The sequence below is a fragment of the Macaca nemestrina genome, chromosome 18 (genome assembly GCF_043159975.1).
Source record: "Macaca nemestrina isolate mMacNem1 chromosome 18, mMacNem.hap1, whole genome shotgun sequence".
Lineage (NCBI taxonomy): Eukaryota > Metazoa > Chordata > Mammalia > Primates > Cercopithecidae > Macaca > Macaca nemestrina.
Genome location: NC_092142.1, coordinates 49,211,410 through 49,238,067, shown reverse-complemented (window position 1 = coordinate 49,238,067; position 26,658 = coordinate 49,211,410). Strand labels below are relative to the sequence as shown.

Sequence of the window (26,658 nt, the reverse complement as noted above, 5' to 3'; positions counted from 1 at the left end):
AAGTACCCCAGCTCACGGAATCCTCTCAAAATGCTAATAATTGTATTTAGTCATTTTGGTCTGAAAAATTATATTGTAGTAGTCCATATTTGTATTCATTTTCTCTTGCCAAGAAACTTCTGACACTTTTCTCTTTTCCTTGATATTTACCTTCATGTGTTTTCCTAAAAAGCTGTTTTTCTTTATCCTTACAGTCATTGCCTGAAGATGAAGGCCATACTAGGACACTTGACACAGCAAAAGAAATGGAGGTGATTTTATTTTACACTTTACGAGAAATATTTAAATGGAAAATAAGGGGAGTAAGAGAAGTCTTGAGAATGGGAAGGCCTATTGGGTAAGAAGTAAAAGGGTTAGTGAGTAGAGTTGTGAGGGCCTAGCTGAAATGGCAAATCATAAATGCATATCAGTGCCAAGTTACACTATTATACAGTTTCTCCACCACAAGTTTTTAGCCCATATGTAGGCAGAGAAATCAGGTGGATCAATGGAGTTGGAGTTGGAGAGCCACACCATAGTATAAATGGAACCATTCGCTTTTGATTGCTTAATATCTGGGTTGATCTATTCCTAAAAAGCAATGTTGAGGTTATGGAAACTCTGAGTCTTAACGATTCTGAAAATAAAAACTCCACCTTTTTTTTTTTTTTCTTTGAGACGGAGTCCCGCTTTGTCACCCAGGCTGGAGTGTAGTGGCGCGATCTTGGCTCACTGCAACCTCTGCCTCCTGGGTTTAAGCAGTTCTCTTGCTTCAGCCTCCTGGGTAGCTGTGATTACAGGTGCCTGCCACCATGCCCAGCTAAATTTTTTTTTTTTTTTTTTTTTTTTTTTTGAGTGGAGACAGGGTTTCACTATGTTGGCCAGGCTGGTTTCAAACTCCTAACCGCAGGTGATCCTCCCACCTCGGCCTCCCAAAGTGCTAGGATTACAGGCGTGAGCCACTGCACTGGGCCGGCTCTATCCTTTTTAAGATTTTGTTTCTCTCATGCAATACTGACAGCCTAGTTTGGGGGCCTGGAGAAGACCCAGGAAGTGTGTCAATAGGAATGCAAGTATATGGACTAGACGGACTGAAATAGTCTTTGAATCTCGAAAACACAAGGCATTGTCATCACCAAAAGCTCTTCACAGTTTAAGCAACGATAAGGCTCTCATTACTTCATCTTTAGAATAGTTGCCATACTAAACAAATGATACAAATTGTATGAGATACACCATTACATTTCACAGAAGTGTGGATTTATTGAATACCTGTTTTTGCCAAGATTTGGGAATAGCATTTTAAAAGGGTATTCTGGAAATTCATTTTCTGTAAGCATCAAAATTAGGACTCCATAGTAAATAGGTAGAGTAACTTTGCCTGTAAATACACACCATCTTAGTAATTTCTAGTTAGCACTGCTGTGGCTTAGCAAACTCCAGTAATTGCCTGTTTTTCCTTTTGAAGCAGATTACAGAAGTAGAGCCACCAGGGCGTTTGGACTCCAGTACTCAAGACAGGCTCATAGCGCTGAAAGCTGTAACAAATTTTGGCGTTCCAGTTGAAGTTTTTGACTCTGAAGGTGAGTGTCTCCAGAGGGTTTGATTGAAAAACTGCATGATGTAGGCAGTCAAGATTTCATGTCTCATAAGTACAGATTAATATAGCCATTCACCACAGGAAGATCTTGGCTTACCAAGTTAAATGAATGGGTATAGTGTGTTGATTTCATTTCAAGGGGATTACTCTTTTGAAGGGAGAAGGCTAACCAATAATTAGCAAAGCCCTAGAGCCTAGGAGTCAGTTTATTACACAAGATCAAACACAAGTGTGTCTGTTTTCTTCCGTGTGTTCTTTTTCTTACCACACAGAAGCTGAAATATTCCAGAAGAAACTTGATGAGACCACCAGATTGCTCAGGGAACTCCAGGAAGCCCAGAATGAACGTTTGAGCACCAGACCCCCTCCCAACATGATCTGTCTCTTGGGTCCCTCATACAGAGAAATGCATCTTGGTATGTTTTGCCTCCCATAAGAGGAGAGTCACGGGATGCTTCAAAGAAAAAACTTCTGAGTACAGTGGTAATGGCACTATAGAGTAATGCTGATGTGAATCCCAGGGACAGTTGTGTTTTGGTTTTGTTTGTTTTGTTTTGTTTTGCATTTGTACATTTACTGTTCTTTGGGATGCCTCTGTCTAAAGGAACCATGTTTCAGTATCTGGAACTATCTTTGTTTTTCTTGTTAGCTGAACAAGTGACCAATAATCTTAAAGAACTTGCACAGCAAGTAACTCCAGGTGATATTGTAAGCACGTATGGAGTTCGAAAAGCAATGGGGATTTCCATTCCTTCCGCCGTCATGGAAAACAACTTTGTGGATTTGACAGAAGGTACGTGCCCTATTTTCTCTGGGAAAGTGGAAAGCTGTAGTGACTACAGTCATCCCTCAGTGTCTGCCCGAGATTGGTTCCAGGACCCCAGATTTGGTATCTACCCCACAAGGATACCAAAATCTGTAGATGCTGAAATCCCTAACATAAAATGTATTTGCATATACCCTACGCACAACCTCCAGTATACTTTAAATCATCTCTAGATTACTTATATACTTCGTAGAATGTAGTTAATATACTGTATTTTTTTTTTCATTGTATTTTTTTAATTGGATTTTTTCCCCAAGTATTTTTGATTGGCAGTTGGTTGAATCTGCAGACGTGGAACCCGTGGCTAAGAAGGGCCAACTATAAAAGGAACATTAGTCTTCTCCCTTCAAATAACACTTGAAACGTTTTGTCTGTTTTTAATGTATAAAACTATTCTTAGTTTTCCTTTTATCTTGTCTAAAGAATTAATAAAGATTTCCTGTGTGCAGAAGAGCCACAATAATAGCCTGATAATGCGCCTAGTGTTCAACCTTGGATGTGGTAAAGAATGGCTCTCAGCAGTTACAGTTCTGGATGGCAGCTTGACCTTCATGTCCCCTTTTTAATTAAAAGGTAAAAACAATGTTGAATTAAGTGATGTCTTTTTCTTTCAGATATTGAAGAACCTAAAAAGACGGATGTTGCTGAGTGTGGACCTGGTGGAAGTTGAGGCTGCCTGGTATTTGATTATATATTATGTACATACTTTTTCATTCTTAACTTAGAAATGCTTTTCAGAAGATATTAAATATTTGTAAATTGTGTTTTTAATTAAACTTTGGAACAGTGAATTTGAATGTTCCAGAGGTTGGACTTGTATTAGGTAATAAAGCTGGACCTGGGACTCATCTTGGTGGTGTATACAGAAAGGAGCCCTTGTGAGGAAGGAACGTGCTTGGGGCTGTTGCCATACCTGCACGGCATTCTTTCAAAATAGTGCCTGCCCGTGCTTCTTCCTTATGTCCCACAGACAGGACCATCACTAAGAAACGTTCTTAAAATGGCCCCATCCAGTGAGATTTTCCATTATACGAACATACTTGAAATAATTTTACAATTTACTAGTGTGGTTCTGCCCCTGCATACCCAATGGGAATGATGCCCTTGTATGGGTAATTAGGCATCTCCCACCCTCCCCCGACAAAAGCACACTGGGAGTTTTATAGCAGGGTCACATGGCTAGTGTTTTTTGTTTTTTTCCATTTTTTAAAGAGTTACTAGTACTATAGCAAAGTAATAAGCCAAATAAGATAAACTAAGTCATCCTTGAATACATCAGGTAGTTACCAGATTACCAAAAGGTGACATTTCTATTTACTGTTTATCTGAAATACAAAGGTCAAGTACCCAAGCAGTTGAACTCTTAAGTAGGAGACCACAAAATGCATGGCCCCCTTTTATCAGCAAGCTGAGATAAATGGTGATTTTTCTGAATCTGTCTAGAACCTGTTATACATAAGGGAAAAAGGATGGAGATAGCCTTGTTCAGTGAACAAATTAAGTTTGAAGGCCCTTATACAATCCTTCTATAAATCACCCAGGCAGGAAGCCCTTTGATTTCCATTTTCCTGACTTTGAAAATTAGTATTTAGGAAGAACAAGTAGGGTAAAGGAAAATTAATTCCCCCAAAAGACTCAAAATCTTATGCTAAAAGAGTCAAATTTTCAAGTTGTTTTAGAGACTACTTTTAATCTCTAGTGAGTTCCTGAGGACCAAGAAAATACTTAAATTTAAAATACCTTCGGATATTTGAGTTTTTTAAATTGCTAATTTAATATGTATAAAAAGCAGCTAAACACTGGTACTTTATAAACATGAAACAGCATTTTGAAACAAATGTTACAGATCTATAAATACTCATTATATAGAATAAACCCTAGTTATTTGCATGCACCACCTCAAATCATGTTTCTTTACATTGACCTATTATATACACAGAGTATGCAGTGGTTAATGATCTTCTCTTCTGTTCGGAAATTTCCACAATAAGGCAGAAAACTTCAGGTATTATTTTCACCAGTTAGGAGAAATTGTAAGGAAGTCCTTGACCCATAGAGAAGGTCACTGTTAGATACTTGTTTCTGTCATAAAACAGAAACCAGTAAAGAAATAATTTGGTAATTTAAAAACAGGTTCATAAAAAGAAAATACCTGCAGGTAATTTTTATGGTCAGTTATATTCTATAACCTGAACACTGAAAACTAAAAACTGACAAACTATTATTATCTGAGCACAGCACAGTGCTTTAATAGGAAATAAAAATGCATGAATGGTAATCAGTTATTTGTTAAACTCCCAACTGGGGTTTCTGTTACTGAAGAAAAAAACAAATATTGCAAGAGTACAAATAAGCTGACCTCAGAGAGGCCCAGTGCACTGATGTGTTTCCATGTTATATTAGCAACAGAAACCTTCCTGGCTTCCCAGGAGAGCCCCCGCTGGGCAGCCCTGGTCACTGCTAGATCTTGCGAGCACAGATTTCAGTATAGTATTCATGTGAAACCAACCCTTCATGTAAAAAGTTGGTGTGTAAAAAAGGCAACTTAAGCGAGGCTAATTGCCCTTACCAGCATTGTTGCCATGAAATTCCTTTATACAGCAAGTTCCTCTGTTCACACTGATTCCAGTTGTGTGCAGCACATCAGAGCTGTCACTAGTCCACCCAGCACCTTTGTGCAAATTAGAATACGCCTGCCCTTCCTCGGGCTGATAAAGCCACACATGACTCAGCACAGGCAGGCAGGCTTAATTTTCATCCCCTCCACTGCCACCCCCACACTTAGCTGTACTCTAATTTGCAGCCAGGGGGCAACTCATCCCAGGACCCCAACAAGTCCGGTCAGTCACCCAGTCTGCAACCCTGTATAATCTTGTAAAGGCTCCTGTATGCAAGACTTTCTGTAGAACTTAACGGGGTTCATGGTGACATCTAGCTAAGAATCCCTGCTATATAGGGAAACTGAGTACTTTAGAAATCCTGGCGATGCTCTAGTGATGAGGCCACTGGTTAAGTCTTTTGGTTATGAAGTCCCTTCAGAAAAAGGCACGGGCAGTTTTGTTATTTCTCACCCTGTTACAGTTAGGTTGACTTTCAATTCCTTGGAAAGTTGAAGCACCGGTAAGACACATCCCCAAAACCTGGCTTTTTGCATTTGCCTTGACTCGTGCAGTTTCAGAGCAAGAACGGCTCAGCATTTGTGAGGGGGCGGGCTTCCCAGATCCAGGAGCCTGTGCACGCACCCATGCCGAGTAGATCCTTGTAGTTTTGAAGCTCTCCAAAGTTAGCTGTGAAGACTAAAGGAAAGGAGAGATGCACTCACAGGTTGTCCAACTTATCTCTAAACAGACTTAATTCCTTTCCAGTAAGAAAAGTAAGATACAGTTGAAGGACGGCAGGGGAGAACGCAAAGATGCGTGAGTGATCAAGGAAGAGCTGAAAGGCCGCACCTTTCTAGGCACCTCTCTCCAGAATGCTTGCCTCACGAGCTGCCTCATTCAAAGGCAAGGCTCCGCTGCTCCCTGCCTTCTTGCTGTGACCACATTCCTCAGGACTCAACCCCCACAGCCAGCTGACCCCATAAGCTGACACTGGACAGTAGTCCTCCCTACATGTCAGTGGTTAAAAAGGCAGAGCATCCACTGGGAGGAAGAGATTTCTGTCTACTAGCTAAGAAGTCATTCAAAAGGATAAAACCCCCATTAATGTATTCATTTGAAACAAACATACCAGACAAGGCAAAAAGTAACAGTGCTAATTAGGTGTGTTTCTCTACTGTTTGAAACCGTTTACAGATGTAAAACACCCCTTTCAGCTTCATTTACCAGAATGTGGCTGTGAGAAACACTCTCATTGCTGGGCCCACCAGGGAGAGGGAGTCTCCAATCCGTGCCAGACAGCTCAGCTTACTCCCCCTTGGTGTCTAGAAAAACAGACCTCACTTTTGCATGCCCACAGGCCAATGAGGTGGGCGTCTGTTTTCATCATGTGCTAAAGTCGCCTCCATAGCACCTCAGGGAACAAAGATCTCAAAGTCAGCCCTGAACCAGTGAACATTCTCCAGCTTGCCTGGAAACTGTTACAGACCGGGCACAGAGGTTCTGGCCTCCCCTGCGCACAATGGCTCAGTGGCTGCTTTGTGCCAGAATCTGGTGCTGCATGTGTCTGAGAAATCCTTCAGTGGGGGTCCAAAGAAGCCAACATGCACAGCCATCTGCCAGGAGGCGGCCACACCCTCTGCATGCCTCTGGGATTGGCGTGGGGTGGAGTCTTCTCCTGGGCTTGCTTCAGGGAAGGAGATTGGCTTCCCAGCCTTTTCAGAACCCAGCAGGAGCCCTCAGTTCAGCCCCAGCCCCTGAAACTTGGCAGTGTCCGTACAGACAAAGTAAGTTCTCAGCTCGCCTTTGCCTTTGACATTGATCAGGCCACGGCATTCGCAAGAGTACCCGAGGCTCTGGAGGATGGTGCAGGTCTCCTCGGTAACCTGAAAAGGAAGAAGACCTGTGTCTTCAGAGACGGGAAGAACACCTGTCATGGTAGGGACAGATAGAGACCGCCCAGGCACGCAGCCTGCCTTCCCCGGAGAGTGTGATAGCTAGAACCCTAGAACCATGGCTGCTGGTTGAGACAGCAGCTCTTAAGCCCAAGTCCTCTCACTTCTGGGGAAGATCCTTTCCCCTCAGTTACCTGCTTCCCCGATGGGTCTTTACCTGGATTTTCCCAAGTTCTCCGGTGCTCTCCATTCGGCTGGCCACGTTGACTGTGTTTCCCCAGATGTCATACTGAGGTTTTCGGGCCCCAATCACTCCAGCAATCACAGGCCCATGGTTTATGCCTAAAGATGATGTTTACAGTTAGCCAAGCATGCAGGCAAAGCCTCAGGCTTCTGTCCTTAGGGGAGGCCAGAGAATCCATACCCCAGTACAGGATGCGGGGACAAAACAACTAGAGTGAAGGCTGGCTTGTTTCTCAGAGTCACCATGATGCAGTCGGGCTTGGGGTGTGAGGAGGGCATTCCCCGGCCAGCTCTTTTTCAGATTCAGAAGCCAGAAGTCTGGGTTTGATGTTAACACTTATATCTGCTACTCTCCGTTTTAACAAAGGCCTGGCTTTGAGCGCAGGCCCACAACTATTTAGGTTTAGTAACTTTGCTTCCTTCTCTGTATTTTAAGGTTACCTGTTTACAGTCAATAATTTTGGTTCTCCGTTCTTTGTAGTTACATATTATTAAAACTCTCAATGGTAACTATATGCTAACTATATGCTTATGCAAAACGTCAGAATAATTGTCCAACTGCTGAGCTTGTCAGATCAGAGGGATTCTCAAACCTTTCATAATAGATAGCTAGGTGCAGCTGTGCTGCACAGACTGGGTGGGCTGGCCTAGAGGCAGGGGCTCCCGACGCCCCTACCGCCCGGGCTCACCGACGCGGAGGCGGAAGGAGTTGAAGGAGTGCCTGTTGATGCCGTCCAGCTTGCTCATCAGGGCGATGCTGAACTCCACCATGACGCCAATGTGGGCGTGCTGCCGCTCCAGCTCCTGTGGGACAGGCTGTGGGTCAGATCCTTGCATCTCCAGAGCCCCCAGACATAGTGGGCCTGGCACGCCACTCTTGTTGAGGATCCCCACCACTAAAATCCTGGCAGAGCCCTACAAGCACCTGGGCCCCTCCCCCTCCCCCAGGACAGGATATGGACACACCCTTTAGGTAAGGTGACAGGTCACCTTTAAGTGAGGGCAGTCGGCTGAATTATCCCTCTTGGGCTTGAGTACCTGGTTCTCGTGCCCTGAGGCGACACTGAGCCCTGCAGCTGCCATGTATGTGCTGCCGATGGTCTTGATCTTCTCCACGCCGCTGAACTTGGGCTTCAGCAGGAGCTGCAGGTGAGAAGGAAGTGGTGAAGCAGCCGCCACTCCACAGCCACAGCCAGGCTGCCTCCACTCCTCAGGAAGGGTGTGGGGTTCCTTCCACCCATCGCCGCCTCTCGTACACACGTCTCAGGCTGCCTTGCCAGCTGAGCGCATGACTAAGCATGGTGAGGACATGGCCCTTGGCGGCTCCTGCTCTTCCTGTCGTCTCCGTCCCCACACTGTCTCCCTCTTCCCTTCCATCTGTGTCTGCACAGAGCAAACACGGCATTATCTACACAGGAATGTAGATTCTTTGTCTCCAGCAAATAATTCAACCCAAACTGATTTCCTCTGAATCGGCTTGGTTGGTAGCGTGGGCTTAGTTGGAAATGAAGCTATTCTAAAGGGCCTGAGTCTAATCTTAGCAAGCTGCCCATCACAGAGAAGATGCCAACGAAATATTTGCTGCATAAAACAGAATGAAAAAGAAATGTGTACCTTCATATTCTGTGTAATGTATATTCCCCCCAGGGGGGCCATGGTGCTTTTTTTTTTTTGAGACAGAGTTGTGAACTGTTGCCCAGGCTGGAGTGGAGTGGCGTGATCCCAGCTCACTGCAACCTCTGCCTCCCGGGTTCAAGTGATTTTCCTGCCTCAGCCTCCCAAGTAGCTGGGATTATAGGCACGTGCACTACCAAGCCCAGCTAATTTTCTGTATTTTCAGTAGAGATAGGGTTTCACCATGTTGGCCAGGCTGGTCTCGAAGTCCTGGCCTCAAGTGTTCCACCCACCTCAGCCTCCCAAAGTGCTGGGATTATAGACCACCTTGCCCAGCCCTGTGTCACATTTTTAAATTGGGTTTTAGAATGGCAGGTGCCGCCGCCCTTCCCTCCCCAGCATGGGTTGGGACTGCTGCACAGGGCTGGGCTAGAGGCTGTACCTCGTCGAAGTCGGCAATGATCTCATTGAGCAGGCGCAGGCACTCCAGCCCTTCTTTGTTGACATCGCACTCTGTGTAGAACACTTTGAAGTCCGGCACGGAGGCAAACATGACACAGACGCAGTCATAGGACTGATGGTACCAGTCCTGGATGGGAAGAAACCAGACCTTACGCCACTTCACCTCTTGAGGGGATGGGAAGAGTGGCAAGGCCTCAGGAGCAGATGGCACTGAACTGCCCAGCCCAGCTTTCGGGGGGTTGGGAGGAAGGTGGGCTGCATGAGGTTCATCTGGCAGCTGTTACCAGGTGGTTAAGAATCGGGTGGCCAGGGAGGGTCAGGCTCAGGTTGGTTTTTTGCTCACAGAAGCACCATGGGTGTTTCCATGTACACATGGGGTAAGAACCTCTGCAGTAGTGGAGGGTAACAGTTGGAGGTCTTCGTTCTCACTGGGCCTCTGTTTCCTATCTAGAAAACTTGCTACACAGAACTGGTAGAAGTACAGACATTTTCATCAACACAGAATGTCCAGATCACAAACCGCTGAACACACATTTCATCCTCGCCACAAGCCTGTGGGGAAGTGCTGTCAGCCCATTTTACAGAGGTGAAAACCAAGGCCCAGGAAAGCAAGGTGCCTTGTCCACAACCACACTTGAGCCCAGGTCCTTGACCCCAGACCTGTTCTCTCACAGCTGATCCCATACATTGTTGCCTGGGCATCCCGGTGAGGCCAAGACCTGAGGAAGCCAAGCTCGGTGTGCACTCCAACTCCACACCTTCACCCTATGGACTGCGCCTGGACCCTCCGCCTCCCTGCCTCCGCCCCAGCCCCTTCTCAGCACACCTCGTTTAACTTGTCACCGATAAAGTGGGCGGCCACGTGGGCTGGCAGGACGTTCTCCAGAAGAAGGCGGTTCACGTTCTCCATGGTCTCAAACTCCTCGTGCTCCTTCTTGAACTTCTTCTTCCATAGACAGTCCAGGCGGCAGTAATAGTCAATCTGCAAACGGCACGAACATAAGTGCCCTGTCCGCAGGCGAGCAGGGGCCATGCTGCTGTGCATCTCCTAGCCGGGTCTGTCTGTCCCTGGTGTCCTTGGAGCCTCTGGCCAGGGGACCAGTGCTTTCCTGGCAGGACTCAGGTCTTTGCTGCTGCTCCACACGAGCCCACCCCACCCCATCTCCAGATGGAGGTGAGGAAAAGCAGGCAGAGCTTGGGTGGGGGGGCCAGCCTCCATACCTGTCTGGAGAGCGTGAGCAGGGTGATGTAGAACAGGACCAGGTAGAAATTGGTCATGGTCTTCAGGTCCCTCCAGGAACAGCTAGGGGTGCCGCTGGATATGAAGGGAGGCCCAAGTCACTCCCAGCACTCACCACCCCAACCCATCGAGTCATGCTCTCCAGGTGCCACGCACACCCAGGGGAAAGGGGGAAATGGATTCTAATGGGGTGGGTGGAAAACTAGACAACTCTGGGGTATTGATAAAGGGAGGAGGGGCGAGGTGGGCAGGGAGGTGGGGGAGCCCTCATGGGAAAGACCTGATCTCACCCCTGAATGACCAGAATCAGCCGTGATGAGGGCCTGAAGGGAGCCCAGAGCTCCTGGTGAGCCAGGGTCAGTGGCAGGCGGGGTGGGGTGGATGGGTGGCATAAGGATTTTGCAGGTACGGGGCAGACCCACAGGAGCAGATTCTGTTCTGGGTCCCAGGCTTCCAGCTTTTTTGTTTAGGGGGACCAGGTCCACTCCTTAATCCACTTGGGACCCAGAACCCCTAGAACCACACACCCCAGCCCTGCCAGCGCCTCAGGTATCACCACCTGTCTAGGAAGAGACGGAAGCAACTGCTCCTTCCAGAACTCGAGACCCAGGACATGGCCCTGAGAGGCGCAGAGCTAGAGCTGCAGCCACCTTCCCTCCCCACCACTAGACTGGCTTGGAAACAGGGTGACCCGGTGGCCTCTGTCAGACCAGAGACTCCTAAAGAACCTGCCGGTGAATCGAATTCCTCGGCTCTGAGCGCTGGAGACCTGGGACCTGGGCAAGCGTCAGTCCCAACTGTGAGATGAAAGCCAGGCCATCTGCCAGCCCCACCCTGCAAGGTGCCCACTCCCTATGAACACAGAAACCCCTTGGTGTGAGCAGGCACCAGGTGAACAGGCCACCATGGGGACGGGGATGGGCGGGGCCCCACCTGGTGGTACCATTGGGCTCGGTGAGGTTGCCCAGGCCTTGGCCGCAGCAGTCCCACTGCCAGCATGGGGAGAGGTTGAAGAGCACCAGGTAGGCCACCAGGGCCACTGTCAGCAGCACAACCTTTGGTTCCAGGCTCATCCTCAGGAAGACGGAGCAGGCGATGAAGCCCAGGACACAGCTGCAGGTATAGTACTGAGGGGTGGGGTGTCACTCAGGACAGAGCCACCCCACCACCTACTCTCGCGTCAGGCCCAGCACATACCCCAGAGCTCCACTCCCCAGCACCTCAGCATCACCCTCTTGCCTTACCACCTCCCTTCTCAACAAAAAACAATGAGACCTAAGAGTGTCCATTGTTTTGTTGTTTTTACTGTAGTTTTATTTCTTACGAAGTGCGCTCATTTAAAGGGGAAAAAACATAGTACGCAGATGACAGACCACGGTCAAGGTCAAGGCCGGAGCATGCATGCATCCAAGTTGCCTCCCTGAGTTTTTGTGAGCTTACCCTTCCAAAGGACCTCTGCCCTGCTCAAGATTGTGCTGTGGCTCCCCAGCCCCCAGAATAAAGACCACGCTCTTCACCCCGGCATTCTTGCACCTCCCAATCTGGATCAAGCCTGCCCCTGGCTCAATATCCCGGTTCTTCCCACTCCCTCCCCAGGAGCCAACCCACCCAAAACCCCACTGCTCCCAACACACGCCTCGGCTTTTTCCCCACACCATCCCCTGTCCCAGAACCTTTCTGCTCTTTAGAGCACTGCCACCCTCTGAAGCTGCAGAGTCTGCTGTCTGCAAGGGCCTCCAGGCAGAGACCTTGACCTCTGCCATCAGCCTGCCTGAGACTGCCCTGGCACCACCATCTAATGAAACCCCTCCCTGAGCTGCAAATACTCGTGTATAAAACAGCGGCAGGCCTGTCAGAGAGGAAGTACCCTGACCCGGAGATCCCCACAAGGCCAGATGCTCCCCTCACTCCCTGCCCGCCCACACAGCCTAGACCAAGCCTGCCAAGGCCAGGACTCCTCACTCCCTTGGGCCAGAGTCCAGCTGGGCCCATGGGGCCCTGCTTTCCCAGCTCTGCAGGAGAGGCTGGTCTCAGCCTCCACGTGCTGTGCTCTCAGGGGTCAGCACCCATGCTTTGAGGGTCCGAACTGCACCCCCGGCGGCAGCAGCCCCACTCTGAGTGAGGCCACGGAGCCGGGCCCAATGCACTCACCGGGAGGGGCTCGCACAGGGCTCTGGTCTTGCTGCTCGCAGCTGGTAGGCCTGTCTCATTGCCAACAGGCAGCTCTGGGAAAGGCATCAGGGGCTGCAGAGGAGACGGGTCCCCATCAGAGTTAGTCCAGGGACAGGAACACTGGAACCTGCCCAGGCCATGCAAGGTGGGCCCCAGGCAATCATGAGTGTCACAGCAGCCTGAGGTTTCACGTTGGGCTCAGCTCTGAGCATGGCTCAAGTCACCGTGCCGACACCCCACAGCAGCCATCGGGTTCACAGGGCAGAGGGGCTAGGAGATGAGGGCACAGTCACCCCCAGAAGAGCAGCGGCCAGGGGGTGGGGCCGGGACCAACATTTTCAACCTTCCCAGTGACCCTGAGGGAGGTGGTCACAGTAACACATTCCAAAAACCCAGGGTCCAGGGCAGAGAGGTGAGAGAGACCCTAACCTGGGATGCGGGGTCCAAGAGGCGGGTAGACAAGTGTCCCACAGGCTGCTTTCTGCAGCACTGAGCCTCTGAGTACCAGCAGAGGAGCAAGGGTTCATCCCCGAGAGGAGAAACTGAGTCTCAGAAGGGCCATGAAGAATGAATGGGGTGTCAGGATGTGGTGGCTCAAAGCATCCCATCCTCCTGGGGCTGGCCACACAAGCTCTCTGGGCCCCCAGAGTCCTCATTTGAAAACCCAAAGGTGAGGAGCCCTGAGTCTGCAAAGAGGAACCCCCAACGGCCACCTGCTGAGCTTGGGGGAGAGGTCAACCAGAGGCAGCTTTTAAGGCCACACTGTAGGCATCCCAAATCTGGAGGTCTCCCTCTACCCAGGAGGCCTGCCTCCCCACCCCAGGACCCACCAGGTTGACGATAGCCACAGTGAGCAGGCTGCCGATGGTCAGGATGGCCAGGGTCAGCCTCAGCAGGGGCTGCGTCTCCACCCTCTCGGAGATAGTGCAGAGTGTCCCCCGGGCTGGGCACCACCTCTGTGGGGTAACAGGGTCAAGTCACCCACAGCCAACAGCCTGGGCAAGGAGGGCTGGTTGCAGGCAGCCTGGGGAGGGGTCCCTCAGAAGAAGCCTCCAGGGCACTCAGGAAATTGTCCCTGAGGCAGGAGAGATGGGCACCCAACCTTGACCAGAGCAGGGGCTCAGCCCGGCCAAGCTCACCAGGGAGGACTCCTGGGCAGGCGTCCCAAGGCAGGGAGAGAGGGTCCAGGGGGCCAGAGCTCCCTACTTACCGAGAACTTGGTGGCAAAGCACAGGCCCAGTACCAGCCCCAGTACACAGGCCACCAGCCCAAAGGACACACCCAGTGCCGCCGTCCTGGAGAGGAGGGAAGAACTTCAGTTCTGCCTCGGGCCTTCTGCCCAGGACCACTACCCCCACCAATCCTCTGGCTCACAGCCACCTGTCCCCACCCCACCTGGTATTCTGCCCACAGCAAAGGGGACCTGTGAAAACTGTGGCCCAGCTGCCCCATGGGCAACACACAGGGCCCGGCTAGACCATGAAGATTGAGGTCAAGACCATGGCACTCTTTTTGGTCCAAGTGTGTAAGAAATGAGCAATGTCTGCTGCCTTTAGACTCAGAAAAAATACAGTCAAAACGTGTTCCCTATTATGTCTTCTTTTTTTTTTTTTTTTTTGAGATGGAGTCTCAATCTGTCCCCAGGCTGGAGTGCAGTGGCGTGATCTCGGCTCACTGTAAGCTCCGCCTCCCAGATTCATTCCATTCTCCTGCCTCAGCCTCAGGCTCCCAAGTAGCTGGGATTACAGGCGCCCGCCACCACGCCCGGCTAATTTTTGTATTTTTGGCAGAGACGGGGTTTCACCATGTTGGCCAGGCTGCTCTCAAACCCCTGACCTCGAGTGATTCGCCCCTCGGCCTCCCAAAGTGCTGGGATTACAGGCGTGAGTCACCGCGTCCAGCCTCCCTATTATGTCTTTATTAAGCATAGCCAAAACCACAATCCTAATCGATGCTTCGGCCTAACTGCTCTTCTAGAAAGCACCAAGTAGCTGACCATAGATACCCCTTCCCTCTGATTTCACCCCCATCCGTATACCCCACCAGCAGGGCCCTAGAGCCAGAAGCATGAATCTCAGTGACTTTTGGATAAATCATTAACTCTCTGTGCCTCAATTTCCCTGTATATAAGAGAGAAAGGATGGTGCCTACAGTTTTCAGAGTCTATCCTCCTAGCACTCCAAACACCTAAGGCAAGGGCTGCCAACCAAAATGCCTGCAGGCCACACATATGACAGGTGACTGAGGAGAGAGACGTTATGGAATAGGGAGGCCTGTGGCAGAAAACACACATTCTATTAAAAAGAAGTGTTGGTAACTCAAGGTGTGCAGCCACAACCTCTGGTCCAGTTGCTGGGACCCCAGCAGCCGACCCCTTCCAGCCCAAATCATGCAGCTCCTTGCAGGTTCTCTGGTGGGTCCTGCCATGGTTGGTCACCTTCCAGCCTGGATCCCAGCAGGCTGGACCCCCACACCCCTCCCCACAACTGACCTGGGCATGAGCAGGACATGGACGAGCAGGATGCAGACAAAAATCAGGCCGGCGCAGGCAAAGTCGTGGCGGGCCCGGGGGATGGGTGCCAGGCGGTACTGGGGGCAACAGGGACTGTGAGGGGTGGCCACCTGCAGTGCCCCTTGCCCACCCCGCCTCCAGTGAATCAGCTTTAAAAAAACACCTCCTTGCTGGGACAGTGGCTCACACTTGTAATCCCAGCACTTTGGGAGCCAAGGAAGAAGGATCACTTGAGCCCAGAAGTTTGAGACCAGCCTGGTCAACATAGTGAGACCCTATCTCTATTTCTAAAATAAATAAATTAAAACCCTCCCACCCTCCCGGATTTCCAGGTGATGTGACACTTGGTAAGTTTCATTTGTTCCCATTCTCCGCTTTTTCCTATTTGAAGACAATGCCTTCCCCTCCCCTACGCCACCCGTCTCTCTCTTTGCAAGGTCCCTGCAGAGCTCATGGCCCCAAGTACATGGATAGGAGCCAAGTCTGAGCTTCCGGGGCTGTCCTCGCCTCAAGCCAAGAAGCTGGCACGTAGGGAGACCACCCCACCCCCACCCAGGTGCCATTGTGGGATCACAGCCCCAGAAGGGTTCCTGCTGCACTGCTGCAGGGAAGGAAAGCAGGCTCGGTGGCCCGGCCACACCAGCCACACCCTGCAGGTCACTTGGCCAGCAAGACCTGCCAGGCAGGTTTCCTCGTGACCTCACCTAGGAAGCCCCCAACTCAGGGAGCCCCACAAGAGGAAGTACTCCCAAATTTGGACTCTGGGTGCCACTTCCTCAGGCTGAGGAGGGAGAGGGGTACCCCTGGAGCACCAAGGGCCGGGACTGTCCTCTCTGACAGGCCACACCTGAAGCTGGGGACAGGCTCTGAAGCCTCTGAAAGCCAGTTTCCTGTGTGAAGTGGTACAGCAGCACCCCTGGGCTGGCCGTGTGACGGTTAAATTGTATAATGTGGGTGCCAAGGATGCTGCCGGAACTCAGAAGGCACTCAGGAAAGAAATGGTCGTTATCAGTACAAAAAGCTCGTAGCAGCAAGTCAGGACAGTGATAACTGAGTTTTGGGTTCTCGTCTCATTGCAAGGCCAGTGCCGTCAGCCTGAGGCATCCATGGCAGGATCTGCTAAGGCTTTGCACTGGACGGAGCAAAAGTCTTGAAGACCCATGGAGGCAAATCTCTGATGGCGCATTTGGGTCATGGAATGAGGCTGACAGGAGAGAGCGCCAGGCTGGTGCTGCACTGGCCCCGCCCCCACCCCCACTCGGGAGCAGCTGTGGATTCTCAGTGCCCCTCCCCTAGCCGGTCTTGGGAATGCAGGCTGCCCCATGACCTGCGCCTCCCACCCCACCCCAAGCCTGGAGACCCTGTCCCTCTGTAGGGGAGGCTGCTGGGGGTCCTCACCTCGCGCTCAAAGCCCTTCTCCAGGAAGATGGACCCGAAGGTGTAGAAGTCATCAGACTTGGAGCAGCAGGGCCTGTGGGCGGGGGCAGCTGTGGTGAGATGGGAGCTGGGAAGGGGTCCATTCCCTCGGGAGGTGGCAGCAGGCAGGGGGAAGGAACAAGACTGGGCCACCAGGCATGGGGCATGAGGTGGGCCTGCCCACATGGGGGACCCCTATCCAAGGGGGAGAGGAGATGGGGGTGGACAGAGGTCTCAGGCCTCACCTCGTGGAGCTGAGCCCCTCGATGGCTGACAGCATCTCGTCATCGTACGAATCGTCCTCCGACCGCCCCTTGGGGGACATGCTCCTGGAATCAGACACCAACAACAGGATGGGCACAGGAACCACCTCCAACTCTCCCAGAGGAGGGCGTGGGCGTGGGCATGGCCACCAGTGCGGTCCCAGAACCTCGTGTGGGATGGTGAAGGAATGGGTGGGTCCCACTGAGGCCCAGAGAGGGCAAGTGAGGACCCAGCATCGTCCAGCATGGCCCAACTGGCCAGCAGCCCAGCCACACGCAGAGGGCAGACCCGAGCCCCAGTCCAAGGCGTCTTCAGCTACACCCCCGGGGTTGGCATGGAGACCAGAACACCCACAGGCATCTCCTTCCCTTCCACCGACTCCACTGACCCCGCCAGGGCACCACACAACAGGTGCTCCATCAAGGCCATGTAGAAGGGCCAGGAGCCAGGAAACTCTGGTTCCTAGAAATGCTTTGACCCAAGCCCTGGCCAACTTCACAGAGGTCCTGGGCTGGGCCTTGCGGAGCTGCCCACTGGACAGAGGCTGGTCAGGGCAGCCTGCTTGGAGGAGGTGGCTGCAGCAGGACTTGCCAGGATGGCAGAGCACACACCTGTCTGGGGTCCGGCGGTGGCGCTGGGGAACGCTCTGAAAGGGAAGGGAGGAAAGGATACAGTCATTCCCCAGAGCACTGGGCCCTGAAGGCCACTGCTGGGCCAGGTGCAGCCCCTCCAGCACTTGATACACAGGACAAGGTGTCGGGGTCATCCAAGCCACAGACATCCTGACTACAACTGAGCATGGTCCAGGCACCAAGGAGGACAGGGATGTTCCTGGCCATCCTGGCATAGTCTCCAAATGCCTTTGCTTCCTCTCCAGCCCCAGGAGGTAGGGCAGAGGCTGTGGCCATTTTACAGATGGGGACAGTGAGGCTGAGAGGGTAGGATATCTTTAGCACTCACTCTCCTACCCCTGGCTTGGGGCCCCAATCCCTGGCTCTCTGGGTGGGAGGGGGACCTACCTTAGGCCTCCGCCCATTGGGGACGGGGGTCTCGCCACTGCTCACGCTCTCGCGGTGGTTGAGATGCGCAAAGGGCCGCGCTGCCCCCCAGGACTCGAGGTACCGGGTCATGCGCACTGACGCCCGCATCTTCAGGGCCGCATCCCCCTTGGGTCTGTGGAGGTGTTGGCTGGGCGGGGGTGGCTGCTGGCTCTGGGGGCAGACATGGACACAGGCCTGTGCCACCTCCTCCCCTCTCGGCCCAGGAAGAGGCCGCCACTCCCATCCGGCTCTCCCTGAAGTGTGACACCACCCTGAGCCCATGAAAAAATAAACAGCAAAGAAGTTGCTCAATCCGCAGTCCCCTTGGAGACTGGCTGCCCTTGGGGACTGGCCAGCCAAAGCCTGGTGCACACTGAGGCCAGGCCATAGGGGGTCGCAGCTCGGCGCCCTGGCCCTGCCCCAGGCGGAGAAGAGGCTAGCGCGTACCCACCATGGTACCCAACCCCACTCCCTGCTCTGCCTCCCCAAGGAGAGAGGCGGGGTTCGGGTCCCAAGCCCGAAGCCCCACTGCCCTTGAGGCTCCTTGGAACCAGAGAGTCCCTGGGGTCTGAGCACCCATCAGCCCCTCCCCAGGAGGCGCCTGGGGAAGCCACAGGCATCCTAGCCCGCCCTCCCACGTGTGGCCGGCGCACGTTCGCTCCATCCTAGCCCGCCCTCCCACATGTGGCTGGCCCGCGTTCGCTCCATCCTAGCCCGCCCTGCCACGTGTGGCCGGCGCGCGCTCGCTCCTTCCTGTGGGAAGCGGCCAGGAGGAAGAGGGGCACTGGCCGCCCCAAGAAATGACCAAGCCAGAGGCCAGCCAACCCCCAAGGCAGCGATCCAGAGAGTTCCACTTGTGTGGCCCCCAACCGCAGATGGCACAGGGCCATGACCTGCCGCGTGCCTGCGAGACCCAGCCTTATGCTGGACACTCAGTAGCTCAGCCAGGCCCTGCATGCATGGCCAGCCCTACCCGCCAACCCCCTCATGCCACAGACCCGAGGACCCCTTAGCCAAGAACAGCTGCCTGCGGCCTTCCTCAGTTGGGGCGGCCAGACAGGACTGGAAAAGGGGCAGGCCACCAGAGATGAGCTTAAGCCAGCTCCAGGTCTGCTGAGTCCTTAGCCCCTGAAACATTCCCCTGCCTCCAGAAGTCCTGTCTCCTAGGGCCCCGCAAACACCCCGTGGACAAGCCTCCACAACTACAAACACTCACTAAGCCACAGCTCAGCTTTCCTGGAAACCTCTTGCCTCCTTTTGGGATAGAAACATTTTTAAGTCCTTAGCCGCGTCTATCTGCCTAGCCGTGGGAGCCATGTGGAATTTGGCCTTGGTGAGTGTCCCGGAGCAGGAAGAGCTCGCTGGCCCTGTGGTGAGCAACCTGGTGGGGGTGGGTGCATTTCTCTGTCCCCTCGTCCATTGTGGCAACTCTGCCTACACAGTGCCCAGCCGTTCAAGTTCAAGGTCACTGGCACTCAGCAGAGAATCCAGACACCCTAGCCCCCTGAGAAACAAATAAAAAGCAGAAATAAATAAAAATCAGATTCCTCAGTTCTGAGCAAACACATCCTACTCAGAATGGGCGTGGCATTGGTATGAGCCCCATGGGGGCACCTGCAGCCACATCCAGTCCACAGGAGCCCACCTTGCCCCAGTCAGGCCATACAGCAATGGTGAGGCAAAGCCCATAGAAGCCAGTGCAGAAAATCTACCTCCGTGTCAAAAACAGGAGCTACAGACAAGTTCCCTGCACACAGGAGGGATGTCCCAAAGGTAGGAAAAATGCAGGGTGCTCGACCATGGGGCCCGCCACTGCCACCTTAGCATGAAGGGTCGGGGAACTCGCAGTTCACTCTGTGTCCATGAAAATCCCTGTGGAGGGAATACAAGAAACTCACTGCACAGGTCCCCTCTGAGGAGATGTGCCGGGTGGGGACAAGGACTCTTTCTACAACATGCCCTTCACACCTTTTGAACTTCAACTGCGTGGATGAATAAAGTTAAACAAGAACTTTTGCCAGATAAATACAGATACAAGCTGCCAGATAAATACAGCTGCCCAGTTGAGTACTGCGTGCAACACTTATGCGAAACATGATTCACGGTTATCTGAAATGCAAGTCTGCCCAGGCAGCCTGCAGTTTTCTCTGCTCCACCTGGCAGCCTGCGGGGGTAGATTTTGGAGCCTCCTAGGTGAGGAGCGCTGCTTCATTCATTCAAGGGCTATCTGAGCACCAGCTTCGAGCTGGGCACCCATCTCAGCACGGGGTGGGGGGCTGCAGCCTGGAGAGGAGGAGACCCCCGGCATGGCACTCACGCTGACAACAGACAAGGAAAATGGATAAACAAGCAAGGGCATTAGGGACGGAGGGAGGAGTGCTTTGGGTGCAGGGACCTGCGGGTGCCACCAGCCTGGTAGTGGAAGGGCAGGAGGAGACCAGGTGGGGTGAGGGGAACAGGAGAGCAGGGGAGGGGCTTGGAGGGGCAAGGCCAGGGCCAGGATACAGGGCGAGGATCGCTGCCCTATTCTAGGAGGGTGGTGGCGCAGGACACAGGCACTGGGAGGGGTTTTCCCAGATGCTGGCTCAGTATGGATGGCGTAGCACTGGGGGTGCTGGGGGCAGAGTGAGGCCAGCAGATGTGTAGGGAGGCTCACAGGCCAGCCCTTGGGCCCCCAGGGTCTGGCAGTCGGGCCAGCCCCAAGGCACATTCAGGACCAGAGTGAAAGGAGCCACTCGCTGGCTGGGCCGACATTCTTGAGCAAGCCTCAAGGATGATTCACAGAGTAGTGGCCAGACATGCCAGACTCCCTCGAGCAGGCCAGGGGCGGGCAGCAGACAGGCCGAGGTGGACCCCACCTGGCCAGGGCAGTGGAACTGCCTCCCCCACTACGGGGTCCTGGAGCCACCAGGGGACCTGCGGTCAGCACCCAGGACACTCAGAGGCTCCTGCCCAGTGGCTCCCAGGCCACTCCCTGCTTTCCTGAGTCTCATCCAAAGCTTGTTTCGAAAGTGTGTCTCTCAGAAATCTGCGAGATTAGTAACCACCTCATGGAAAATAAACCAAGAGCGACGATAATTCATAGAATGCTGTGACGTGCCGGGCGCGCCGCAAGGGCCTCGCTCAGATTAGCTCCTTCTGGTGGGGCAGGTGCTGTTTTCCCATCACACAGAGAAGAATGGAGGCCCAGGGAGTGACTACTCAGTGCCTAGAACGTGCCTGGGAACAGGGAGCTCACTCCTGCCCAGCCAGGACCCTTCCCCACCTCTCCCTCCATGGGGGTCTCCCCCGAGGTGCAGGCCAGGCTTCCCAGGGCCCCTCCAGCCCCTCCGGGTCGCCCCCAGCTGCGGCCTCTGAGCCCTCGTACCCGGGGGTCGATGACCAGGTAGGTGCGGATGTTCATCTCCTTGAGGTAGGGGTCCCGCTGCTGCCCGTGCCCATCCTCCACCTCATACGCCTTGTCCAGGTGCTTCAGTGTCGCCTCCGTGATGTGCACCCGGCTGCAGGAGACCCAAGTCAGGCAGAGCCTCGGAGCCCAGAGAGGGCTGGCATCCACCCAGGGACGTGCAGCAGGCAGGCCCGGACCCCAGGCCAGCTTTTCTGCATTCATCCCTCCCTCCACACCTGACAGCCCCCCAACCTACCGCAGAACCCTCCATCCACAGCCAGCCCCAGGCCTCTGGCCCTGCCGCTGCCCAGCCCAGCCTCACCCGGGGACTCCAGCTGCCTCCATCCGGTTGGCCAGGGACACATCGTGGGACCATACGTCATACTGCCACTTGCGCAGCCCGATGACCCCGCACAGCACGTTCCCCGAGTGTATGCCCACACGCATGTTGATGTCCACGCCCGTGGCCTCCCGCACCTGCCTGGGGCAGAGTGGCCCAGTCACCCCAGCCCCGCCTAAGCCCTGGGACAGGCTGAAGCTCCCAGGTGTGGGGTGGGTACCAGACAGGGTGTGGGGACAGGGCAGGCTCAGCCCACGGGAGAGAATGTTCTCAGCCTGATGCGGCTTCCTCTTTAGGAGGAGCTGAGTGCCCGTCCCCGGGAGCACACCAGTAGGTGTGGCCACACCTGACCTCAGGGGTTAGGTAGGAAGGAGGAGGAATTCCAACTAGTCACTACAGCCCATGTTGATGGACCCAAAATACCATCACTGGGTGTTTTCCCTGCCCAGCAGCACTGGCTGGGTTTTAAAAGTTTACTGGGGGCCGGGCGTGGTAGCTCATGCCTGTAATCCCAGCACTGTGGGAGGCTGAGGCAGGCAGATCACCTGAGGTCAGGAGTTTGAGACCAGTCTGGCCAATATGGTGAAACCCTGACTCTACTAAAAATATAAAAATTAGCTGGGCGTGGTGGCAGGCGCCTGTAGTCCCAGCTACTTGGGAAGCTGAGACAGGAGAATCGCTTGAACCCAGGAGGCAGAGGTTGTGGTGAACCAAGATGCACTCTGGGCAACAGAGCGAGACTCTGTCTCAAATAAATAAATAAATAAATAAATAAGTTTAAGTTTACTGGGGTCTACAGAGGGGGTCCAGGAACCACCCAAAACCTAGCATAGACAAGGAACACAGGGCCCAGACCATGGGTACCTTCTATGCACCCCCCACCAGTCCCTGGGAAGCAGGGGCCCTAGGAGCTGTTGGCACCACTGAGAACAGGAGCGGAGCCCCACAGGAGAGCTTCCCTGGGGCACAGGGGACCCCAAGACAGGAACAGAGCCTGAGTCCCCATAACAAGCGGCACCATGTGTCCACCAACAAGGCTGGGCACTGACCAAGCCTTCCAGGGTCAGAGCCAGAGGCACATGAGAGCCTGTACAACCTCCACCTGTTACAGGACCGGGGCCGGCCTGAGGTCACGCAGGCAGTGGTGCAGGGCCAGGCCCCTCCAGCTCTGCCCAGGCTTCTTTCTGGCAACACCAGCCACCTGTGGCTGGACTTCAGGAGGACAGTCTGGAACAGGGACTGATGCCTGGGACCGGCAGCCCCACCAGGCCCTGCTCTGCCCCACACTGGTCAGTCTGGCTGGGCCTGCCTGGCCCTCTCCCCATACAGCCCTCTCAGCAAGTTCCTGCCACAGACCCCGGCTGCTCAGAGCCGCAGCGGACCTGGAGGAGAGCTGGGGGTCTCCCCGCAGCCTCAGGACCAAGCCTGACTCCAGGATCTTCACTGGGGGGCAGCAAGCAGATGGAGCCTTGGAGTCGATCCCTGGGTCTGAAAGGTCCCCCGGCTGCCTGCCCTGAAGCCTCCTGCTGTTGCTAAGACCCCAGCCTTGAAGGGAGCGGATCTCACTGCCCTGACCTCACATTACCCAGCTCTGAGCTCTGGAGATGCTTTCTGGGACTCAGAGTCACAGGCAGCACCACGGGGAGGGACGCAAACAGATGAGGTCTGAATCCTCCAGCAGGTTGGGTGGTCCAGGCAAGCTGATTTCACCCCCCATCCCCCGAGCCTCAGTTTCCCCATTGGTGACATGGGAATGACAAATACCCTACCATGCCCAGGAGGGTCCGCCATGGGGCAGGACCCAGTGCCTGGGCCTGCCCAGGACCTACTTGATGGCCTGGCACATGTCCAGCCCCATCTTCACACAGTTCCGGGCGTGAGTGGGCAGCGACACGGGCAGGCCCGATACACAGTAGTAGCAGTCACCAAGGATCTTGATCCGCATGCACTCGTTGGCCTGCAGGGTAAGGGAGGGGCCTGGTCACTGGAAGGTCTGGGGCCGGGACCTCTCACGACAGCCGCCTCCCCCGACCCTCCAGGGTGCGCCCGGCTCTCTCCTGCTTGGGGGCTTGCCTCCTGGGGTCCAGCCACCAGGAGCCACTTCTGGGCCTGGCAAAAGGCTTAGCAACATGGGAGCCTCCCCAGGAGGAACCCCCAGGCAAGCACCAGAGGTGAACACAAGTGTTCCTAAGGGCCTCGGGCAGGGCTCTGCCTTGGTTTCATTTGCCCAGGTAATGTTTGAATGCCTACTGAGTACCCGGCCCCAGGCCAGGCAAGGGGACACAGCAGTGAACAAAATAGACGAAAATCTCTGCAGCCACAGAGCTTGCACGCAGGCAGGAGGGGTGGGCACTAAACTAAAAAGACAAAAACAAAGCAGTGTGCCCCTCTTAGTGACCAGACTAAGGAGAAAACCAAGGCACAGGAGGGAGGTGATGTTCCCAGGAAGCCAGTGAAGACCTCTCAGAGAAGGAATCAGAATCATTTGAGCTAAGACCCCGAGGAACCGCGAGAGCCGGCCATGCCAGTCTCTGCAGGGAGAGTGCTCAGGGACTCACAGGAGCTGGGGAAGAGACAGCGAGGCAGCCAGGAGGCTGCAGGAGTGGGGAGTGAGGACAGAGGTCACAGGTGCACACCAAGGAGTCAGCAGGTTTCAAGGTCACCCAAGCAGTGGCTGTGCTGACAGGGCTTAGGGGTGGGGAGGAAAGATACCAATGCAAAGAGGAAAGAGGGATGGGGAAGGCAGAGACAGAGAGGGGCGAGGCCGGGGACTCAAAGGAAAAGGCCCAGGGAGGGAAGGGGACCCCGAGAGCCCTCTGAGGTTCATCTGAGGCACTGCTGCATCACCAGGCCTTCCCTAAGCCTTCAGCAAGCGTGGCCACATGCACCGAGGCCTCGTGGGTGGGGCTTTAGGGGAGCTGAAGGAGGAGCAGCATCTGCCTCTGCTCTCCCCTCCCTACCCTCTACCCACTCAGCTGACCCTCGGACTGGACACCCCAGCAGGTGGCCCTGTGCTCTGGCTTCTGGCGGGGAGGGAGCTAAGAGGGCTGTGTCCTGCAGGCTCACGACGGCTAGCCCTGCTCCTGGAACACCATCTGTCTCCAGGTCTAGAGCCTATCCTGTCCTCGTCCCCACTCTGTGCCTATCAGTCATCACAGACCCAGGCCCCAGACACAGCACCAGCCCTGCCTCCAGGTCCCCTGCACCTGCCCATCCTGGGAACCGTCCCTGGCCTGCGCCCTCCTCCAATTACTCAGTTTGAGCGTGTGCCAGATGTTTCCTGCTGGGCCCCATCTGGCACATGCTGAGTGAGTTCTGAGTGACTGCAGGGACACGAGGACAGTGACTTTCCTAGAAAGCAGGCAACCTTGGCAGACCTGGATACTAGGGTCCGGCTACCCTGATCTCCTCTCGGACCAGGCACAGGACTGCCCGTGGACCCAGCCTGGCTCTCAGGGATGTAGGGGAAGCCACATTCCCCAGGCTGCTCCACCGGCTGACAGTCCCCTGTGTCTCTGACACTTGGAGTTGGGGAGCTGGGTCTTGCGCCAAGGTGTGACTTGTATGCCTCTGAGAGAGGAGGCCCTGGCTCTTGGAAAGAGCTTACACTTCTGGAATCTTATTGCTGATAGGAGAAAAGGCTGGGACTAGCCCTGCCCAACTCTGCCCAGAGATTAGATGCTCTGGGAAGCTGGCAGCTGCCATGGCCTCCCTTTCCCCATCTGTGCAACAGGGCCATGCCTCCTGGGCCTGCTGGAGAGGGAAGACTGTGTGCAAGAGGCAAGGGACCCTCTGCGGGCTTTATGGTAAGGAAAGGGCCAGCTGTGGCCCGAGCCCAGGGCCCCTGCCTCACATGAGCCTCAACCTCTGGGGCTCCCAGCTGCTGGCTCAGAAGCCATGCAGATCCTGAAGGAAGGTTCCAGGCTAGACAGGCCCTCTGAGTCACTCAGTCCACAATCCCCAGGATGGGACAGTTTTCCAGAGCATCCCTGACCAGTGCAATCCTATAGAAGCTTGGTTACCGCCTGCAACAGGGAGCCCACTTCCAGTCCTCCTAGGATTGAGCTGCTCTGATCGTGAAAATTTCTTTCCGGTGTGAAGTCATAACTTGCCTCCCATCAAGTTCTAGACCATTGATTCTCTGCCCACAGAGACACCTGGAAGGCTCTTAAAAATTCTGGCCAGGCACAGTGGCTCACGCCTGTAATCCCAGCACTTTGAGAGGTCGAGGCAGGCGGATCACAAGGTCAGGAGATCGAGACCATCCTGGCTAACATGGTGAAACCCTGTCTCTACTAAAAACACAAAAAATTAGCCGGGCGAGGTGGCGGGCGCCTGTAGTCCCAGCTACTCAGGAGAGTGAGGCAGGAGAATGGTGTGAACCCGGGAGGTGGAGCTTGCAGTGAGCCGAGATCACGCCACTGCACTCCAGTCCGGGCGACAGATTGAGACTCCGTCTCAAAAAAAAAAAAATTCTGATGTGGCAGGGCGTGATGGTGCATGCCCGTAATCCTAGCATTTTGGGAGGCAGAGGTGAGTGGATCACTTGAGTGTAGGAATTCAAGACCAGCCTGGACAACATAGCAAAACCCCATCTCAACAAAATACAAAAAAAAATTAGCCTGGGGTTGTAGTGCACACCTGTAGTCTCAGCTACTCGGGAGGCTGAAGTGGGAGTTCACCTGAGCCCAGGGAGGTTGAGGCTGCAGTTAGCCATGATTATGCCATTGCACTTCACCCTAGGTGACAGAGCAAGACTCTGTCTCAAAAACAAAACAAAACAAAACTCTGATGGGTATGGACACGGGCATTAGTGTTTTAAGCTTTCCATGTGATTCCCAAGTACAGCCAGGACAGGGAGCCACCACCTTAAATTACACTTCAGCCTCTATTTAATGGCCACCACTTCCAGGAAACCTGCCCTGATCACCTGAAGCTGGGCTAGGTGCTCCCCAGGCTTCCTGGACCCCACACTTCTCTTCAAACACATACCATGTAGGCCCAAGGCCCTACCCAGGTTCAGGGCCTGGCACTCACCTACTCTCAGGACCATTTGGTCCATTAATGGAA

The 26,658-nt window shown here is 53.9% G+C and overlaps 2 protein-coding genes across 10 annotated transcripts in view; one reads left to right on the top strand and one right to left on the bottom strand.

Annotated features, from left to right (window-relative positions):
• LOC105492283 (bromodomain containing 7) overlaps window positions 1–6,233 on the top strand; it is a 53,890-nt gene extending 47,657 nt beyond the window's left edge. Inside the window, exons 13-18 of one of the 3 annotated variants that reach the window (XM_071084517.1) lie at window positions 195–251; window positions 1,448–1,562; window positions 1,852–1,995; window positions 2,229–2,372; window positions 3,020–3,084; window positions 5,771–6,233. In XM_071084517.1, coding sequence (XP_070940618.1) covers window positions 195–251; window positions 1,448–1,562; window positions 1,852–1,995; window positions 2,229–2,372; window positions 3,020–3,075 — 516 coding nt within the window. In that variant the 3' untranslated portion in view covers window positions 3,076–3,084; window positions 5,771–6,233. Of the gene's footprint in view, window positions 1–194; window positions 252–1,447; window positions 1,563–1,851; window positions 1,996–2,228; window positions 2,373–3,019; window positions 3,197–5,770 lie in introns of those variants that run through there. The other 2 variants (XM_071084518.1, XM_071084516.1) reach the window with 2 other exon arrangements.
• Window positions 2,127–26,658, bottom strand: part of LOC105492251 (adenylate cyclase 7) — a 74,938-nt gene continuing 50,406 nt past the window's right edge. For 5 of the 7 annotated variants that reach the window (XM_011759289.3, XM_071084514.1, XM_011759288.3 and 2 more), the window contains 19 exons: window positions 23,418–23,545; window positions 21,571–21,729; window positions 21,228–21,360; window positions 17,840–18,031; window positions 17,432–17,466; window positions 16,802–16,885; window positions 16,539–16,611; window positions 15,120–15,217; window positions 13,839–13,923; window positions 13,459–13,584; window positions 12,608–12,700; window positions 11,390–11,583; window positions 10,438–10,531; window positions 10,043–10,198; window positions 9,197–9,343; window positions 8,179–8,283; window positions 7,830–7,944; window positions 7,115–7,239; window positions 2,127–6,888 (listed from right to left, as the gene is read on the bottom strand). In XM_011759289.3, coding sequence (XP_011757591.1) covers window positions 6,742–6,888; window positions 7,115–7,239; window positions 7,830–7,944; window positions 8,179–8,283; window positions 9,197–9,343; window positions 10,043–10,198; window positions 10,438–10,531; window positions 11,390–11,583; window positions 12,608–12,700; window positions 13,459–13,584; window positions 13,839–13,923; window positions 15,120–15,217; window positions 16,539–16,611; window positions 16,802–16,885; window positions 17,432–17,466; window positions 17,840–18,031; window positions 21,228–21,360; window positions 21,571–21,729; window positions 23,418–23,545 — 2,289 coding nt within the window. In that variant the 3' untranslated portion in view covers window positions 2,127–6,741. Of the gene's footprint in view, window positions 6,889–7,087; window positions 7,240–7,829; window positions 7,945–8,178; window positions 8,284–9,196; window positions 9,344–10,042; window positions 10,199–10,437; window positions 10,532–11,389; window positions 11,584–12,607; window positions 12,701–13,458; window positions 13,585–13,838; window positions 13,924–15,119; window positions 15,218–16,538; window positions 16,612–16,801; window positions 16,886–17,431; window positions 17,467–17,839; window positions 18,032–21,227; window positions 21,361–21,570; window positions 21,730–23,417; window positions 23,546–26,658 lie in introns of those variants that run through there. The other 2 variants (XR_011616430.1, XM_071084515.1) reach the window with 2 other exon arrangements.